Source organism: Bombus vosnesenskii, unplaced genomic scaffold (assembly GCF_011952255.1).
Source record: "Bombus vosnesenskii isolate JDL3184/JDL3185 unplaced genomic scaffold, Bvos_JDL3184-5_v1.1 scf7180000014854, whole genome shotgun sequence".
In the NCBI taxonomy this organism is placed as follows: Eukaryota; Metazoa; Arthropoda; class Insecta; order Hymenoptera; family Apidae; genus Bombus; species Bombus vosnesenskii.
Genome location: NW_022883686.1, coordinates 395,583 through 401,825, shown reverse-complemented (window position 1 = coordinate 401,825; position 6,243 = coordinate 395,583). Strand labels below are relative to the sequence as shown.

General features: G+C 36.8%; 1 protein-coding gene across 1 annotated transcript; it reads right to left on the bottom strand.

The window, feature by feature from the left end:
- Positions 1 to 2,357: 2,357 nt before the first annotated feature.
- On the bottom strand, positions 2,358 to 5,720 carry LOC117240706 (putative fatty acyl-CoA reductase CG5065). Its single transcript, XM_033506740.1, has 8 exons — positions 5,612 to 5,720; positions 4,516 to 4,847; positions 4,111 to 4,427; positions 3,764 to 4,011; positions 3,351 to 3,534; positions 2,922 to 3,107; positions 2,576 to 2,830; positions 2,358 to 2,504 (listed from the first exon to the last, which is right to left on the bottom strand). The coding sequence occupies exons 2-8, from the start codon at positions 4,759 to 4,761 to the stop codon at positions 2,426 to 2,428; spliced, it is 1,515 nt and encodes a 504-aa protein (XP_033362631.1). The 5' UTR covers positions 4,762 to 4,847; positions 5,612 to 5,720; the 3' UTR covers positions 2,358 to 2,425.
- Between the last annotated feature and the right edge of the window lie 523 nt (positions 5,721 to 6,243).

Below are 6,243 nucleotides of genomic sequence, written 5' to 3'. Positions count from 1 at the left end.
CAAGGAGTGGACAATAGAGATGTTAATCAGACAGAAAAAGACGATTGTTGTTCAACCTGAACTATTCACGCCAAACGTACAGAAAACAGCGCAATCCACACTCTCTCGGCAACGCCACTCGCAACCTCCGTCTCCGCTCAACTCGCACTCTGCTTCTCGACTCGCACTCTGCTTTTCGACTAACGCTCTGGCCGTTGCCGCATTCTGTTGTCTTTTTCCTAGGCCCACCGCACACGTGTTCTGCAGGCGCTCGTGGCCAGGGTCGCGTAGGTCTTTTCCACGAAACTATGCACTTGAAAAGACCGATGACACATTGATGGGCCCGACGACGCCTCGGCTCTCGCGACATTGTTCATAGTTCGCCCGATATTTCTTAGGCCTTTCCTCCACGATACTACAATAGATTCTTAATAATTTTATAACGAACAACGAGCGAAGGCTAATACATGATGAATGAATGATAACCTCGATAACATAGGTGAATGACAAGGTTATTGGAGGTGAGTGCCCCGAACATCAATTCCTACGTATACTATTTGCGACTTGTTATGTAATGTAACATTTCGTCCAGTTCTCACTGCCACGTCTGTTTCCTATTTCGTCGATGGTGTTATATATTTTAACGCCGACTGCTCAAAGAACTACAAGGTTTGTGAACCAGCAATTCAGAAACGAAAGTGGGCATTTAGAACTATCTTATTGTAAAAGATATTTATTTTCTATCATCATTTTTTAAATCTCAAAGGAATTTTCAATGATGAATTATTGTTGTTATAGTATAATTATCTCTTAACTTTTGTTTGGTGGAAAAAGAAAGAAATTTTAATCATTATACGGAAAAATATTTATTTTCAGTGAACAGATTTAATATAGAAATTATTAGTAGTAAATATTACTATTTTTCTCTATATAAATTATTTTGTTGTTTGGCATAATGTAGAGACATGCCGCAGAATTTTTATGTAGAAATCATCTTTAAACAAACACTTAAAGGTGGTGTATTAACGTTCGCAGATGTTATTGTACTAGCAACATCGTGGAGTAAAGGTATTGTCATGTATGATAAATCAGAAATCGTGTGCATATAAATATATGGGAGATGAAAGGACATCGGAGTCTTCCCTTTGGAACTTCGGGAAAACCCCTTAAGACCGTATTCTAGATTCTATCATAGGCGTAATTAAACAATTGTCGTCTTTCGATCCGATTGTATTTGTTCGAGATTTGTGATAATGAGCTTGGGCTCGAGGCGACAGCCAGTCGCCGAACGTAGCCGCGGTCACGGGATGAACGCTTTGTCTAACAAAGGTATGGATTGTAGGCTGTGTTGTTGCTGGCAGGTGAAAAGAGAGTATGCGTTTCGTCCCGGGACTACCAGTGGACTGGTAGTCCCTACCTTAGATGTAGAGGGAGTCTCGCTAGGTGCAGTATATGTACCGTGTTATATATCGAGTGGTATTGTTATCGTGGTCGTATATTCGACCGCTAACGAGACAAATAGACTCGTTGTCGTCGTAGCCCTCTGGTGCTCGCGGTTGGTACCCGCGGATCGCCCGGGAGGTGTTGCGCCGCGTTCCAACACTCCAATGGTCTCTGTCCCGTAGCTCGCCACACGCAGACCTTATTCTTCGAGTAAGATGATTGCCAGATGTCGATGCGTCTCCGCAGTACATGTTCAGCTAGCCTGAGGGCCCGTCATAAATCTTATGATTTGGCTAACTAAAGTCCTTCAAACAAACAGTCTTTGTCCCAACTACGAGAAGATAGGGGAGATCTATTTTTTCAACGAACGACGTCTCCCACTAGCAACTTTCCCTCGAGGGCGGCTAGCATCTTTTCTAACCATCGATATGGAGATTGCCCAATTAGCAGCAACGTCATTTTCCCTTATTTTCTGAACGAAAGTTTTCCTCGACGAATCCCATATAGTTTTAGACACACCCCATATAGTTATCCTCTGTGACATCATGGGGACGGAAATTCATTCTCTCTTGCGATCTCATCGACGAAAAGAGTAACAGTGAATATTACGCGTTTGACTTAGATTTTGTGAGCACGTTCATCTATCATCCCGTCGACCGCAGATTCGTTATTGAACCTAGAATCATTGTCATTAGTTTCTCGAGTATCTAATTACCACGGTTACTTGTCCAATTCTATGATAATCGTATTTGCACTAGTCAATGTCTTCTCTATTGCATAACGACAACGTGTAATTCAAACGAAGATTCGTTTCACGCCCCTAACCCTAAGTCTAATGTAAACCCGACAAATACATACATCCTTATTAAGCAATGTCATAAATGAATTTATTTAGAATTGAAACGAGTGAAAAGACAAAATGAAAGGAATGATGATTCCCTCATTTATAAAATTCTATTTATATTGTTCTTGGTTCAAAGAGAAAAAAGTAACGTTCAAATAGTCAGTGCACTAAACATAGTATTATCCATAGCAAAATTATTATACCGGATACTTCGGTGATCTGATGTATCCAGTACAACCTGAAATAACAGAAAATATATGTATTTATAGAAGTTCCTATTTTTTTATACGAAGATACTTTTATACACACCTTGATAATCTTTGTCGGGCTGTTGACATAAATTCTTGTTTTAGAATAAATTTCCTAATTCCCATCCAGTTAGCTGCAACATACTTCTCCCAATTCATATCCCGTAAATCTAGTTTGACCATATCGCTGTCGCTCAACATTTTCACCTTCCTCGCTAAGTCGGAACAGTTATCTCTTTCAAAAGTCCATTCGTGCAAGAAGAAATGTCCTATGAATGTGAACAGCTTATTGCCATTTCTGAGAAGTTTCATCATTCTGAAATGTCATTTTTAATTATTATTATAGACGAAGTCAGAGATTATCCCCGAAAGATAGTTAGTTGTTCGTGGATGAGTAGAATACTCACACTGGTTTACTACCTCGGAGTCTTAAAAAGACATCTATGACAAACGCACGCAAAACATGCGGAATTACACACCGAACGTTGTAAATATATCTATTAGCTACGACTGAACAACCTGGATACCATAGTGTATCGTTCAGTGGCATTTCTATGCTATATTTTACCACAGCATCTATCATCGGACCCCACCTTGTCAATTGAAACACTTGCATTATTATTGATTACTAAAATTATACTTAAAGCACAGTTTATTGTCATATGAGTATCTCGGAAAATATTATGAAATTGAAATAAATATTATATTGCATCATTACTTTTCTAAATTGAAGTATTGAGAGCAAAAGTGAACTTTTGTATTCTATGTTTGTTTACGAATTCTCACGAATAACAATCGAATTACATGAATTGAAAAAGATTCGTAATAAATTTTACTTATAAGGGTTAGCGTTACTCGTGCAGTTGTAAACTTTAACTTCGTGACCACGTTGTAGCGTGACATGCCATGCAGTACATATTATCGTGTCGACTACGAAATCGACAGGCACTACATCCAATCTTGCATCTCTCCTACCTCGTATCGCTGTTGCACATCCTTTACTGATTAGCAGAAAAATACCTGGTAACATTAAATTGGTTTAGAAATTATTTGTGAGTTTCGGTTATCAGAAGTAGCACTAAATAGATTGGAATGAATTTTCATAATTGTGAACAACAACAAACTTGAACTATAATAATGATGATCTGGTGGAAATCCTTTCATTTTAGATTAACAACAGATTAACTCCACTTTTCCGAAATGTGACGAGTATTGAACAATTACTATTGAAAAATATCTATGGAAGTACCTGTAAATGCAGAAGTACCCTGTATCCAACCAGGACATGGTTCTTCCAAAGAGGCACCAACTATGCTTGGCCTCACTATCGCAGCTGGCAGATCTTTACACTTGCTTGCTACAATCTGCTCTGCTAAATTCTTACTGAATGTGTATGTGTTTGGATATGTTTTTAAAATCCTATTTTCTATTTCATTAATCGACGTTTTGTCGAATTTGTCACACATATCGATCACCTCTGAAGGTTTCAAGCTCGTGCTGCAAAGTCAATAACAAATGAACATATTCTTCGAACTATAATTACAAATATAATATTCGTAAACCGTGGAACAACGTTTTCATATAACTTATTCTTACGTATAAACTTTTTCCTCAATCTCATGTAGATTCGCATTACTAAAAGCTGTGCTGACGTGGACGAAACTAATCGGATGCTTTAGTTCGCTCCAAAGCTCGATGACACGGGCGGTACCTTTTGTATTCACATTAACAGCCACGTGTAACGGTTCGTTGAATCTCACAGTGGCCGCGGAGTGAAACACTATGTTTACTTTCTCTAACAACAGATTTCTATCTTCTCGCGAAAGACCTAAATCTGGCAGACTCACGTCACCTTTCACGGGGTAAACTTTACTCAAAACTGAGGGATGTTTCGCTTTAATGTTATCGTAAATCTGAAAACGAGAATTCCAGAAATGACAGTCAATCAATTTGGCTCCTGACAGGCTTAAACATTGAAGGAATCAAGTATTATATACGAACGGGATCATCTGTGAGCTTCTTAAATCGTTGTTCTATCGTTTCGTTAGTTTTTGGGCGAATTAGTATAAAAATGGCTGCGATGCGTGGACACACGCGCATCAGTTTTTCCAGTAGACCTATTCCCACGAATCCGGTTGCTCCAGTCACAAGGATCCCACTACCAGAGTAGAATTCCTCGAGCGAATTCGTCTTATTCAATCCTTCATTGGTCCCATTTTCATTCGTTTCTTTATTGATTATATCCATGTCTCAGGATCTTCACACTTTCAGTTCCAATATTTACCATAGATTAGATTGTATAGATATTATATTTGCCATAGATTGCAGACAAACTGTATTTGGAAAAAGTAAAAGAATTATGTGACCCAACAGCCCAGAAGATATGGAATCCGTAAATATTTAAAGGAACTGTCAATCACTCTTAATCTTAATCTTAGTTTATGTTGTTATTCGAAGAGATATTTGGACGCAGCATCTAAATAACTAACAAGTATAATTATAAGGAATGTAATAAATATAACAAGAGAAATATATTTTATCATGATGTAGAGTATTTTGCTTAGATTTAATAAAATAATTGCGTAAATACATACTCCCTCTACTACTACATCGTTTGTTTTATATGTAATTAATATTACGTATGTATACTTCACTTTGTTTACTAAAAACAAGTGAACTTACTATTTAAAATGTAAAATGCATAAAATATATCGCACGGTTAATGTTGTCACCGCGGAGCGTATTACAATTTTCATAAACGCGAGACTCGAAGCAGATCCTAATAATAAGTGATGAAAACCCGATCCTAAATACAATTTTTGCCAGAAAATAATGTCTCTCGTGCAAGTAGGTTACGAAGGCGAATGTTCCGATTAGCTCTACTGATTGGTGATAAATTATTGCAAAATTAAAATGATGAGCCATTTTACTGTGTAGAATGTTAAACACAAAATATTTGAGTATTCAAAAACTTCATTTAAACTATTGTAGTAGTTAATGACCCGATGATATTTTTTATACATATGTTATTGATAATAATCAAAGACATAAATGAAAGACACAATTGAATTCAGAATAACAAGGAATCACCTGTTACCTGATGCTATTTCCACCGCGTAATGTTTACCAAATATCGTAAGAAAATGCGACTTGGCGATAGCAGATACCGATACGTCTGTCACAGTACTGTAACGATATTCGATGTGATACACTTCAAGATACTGACTCTTTTAATAACATCACCCTACTACTGAAAGTGGATAATGTCATGCATGAATGATTCGATTAACGCTTTTTACCTCTAAAACCAAGGAAGAAAGAGTCTTGAATGGTCTTTAAACATGAAATATCGATCACAGCTGACTTTTTATCACTGATTGCTCATACATTTGCATTTTAATGACATTTTCATTGCACATAACGTTTTATAGGTTAAGCTGAAGGTGAAAATAATTGAATTGCAAACTCCATCTCATATAACGAACGATCTTTTTTGCTGAGGTAAAAAAACACCAACACACAATCAGCGAAGAAGATATTCATACAGTACTTAACTATAACAAAAATTAGAATTATGATAGAACGTCGTTTAGTAGGATATTTTTAGCAAATGAAAAATATATACATATTCTTAAAATCTGCAAACAAATTTTCAAGAGAAGAAGAAGAAAAAGATTCGATACCAGCTCCTGTTGTGAAAATACTAATATCTAGCTAATGTTAAAAATT

Coding starts and splice junctions, on each gene's coding strand:
- LOC117240706 (XM_033506740.1), bottom strand. CDS start 4,761: ATGGATATAATCAATAAAGAAACGAATGAAAATGGGACCAATGAAGGA. Junction 4,012..4,110: donor ATTGAGGAAAAAGTTTATAC/GTAAGAATAAGT, acceptor TTGACTTTGCAG/CACGAGCTTGAAACCTTCAG. Junction 3,535..3,763: donor GGGTACTTCTGCATTTACAG/GTACTTCCATAG, acceptor TAATGTTACCAG/GTATTTTTCTGCTAATCAGT.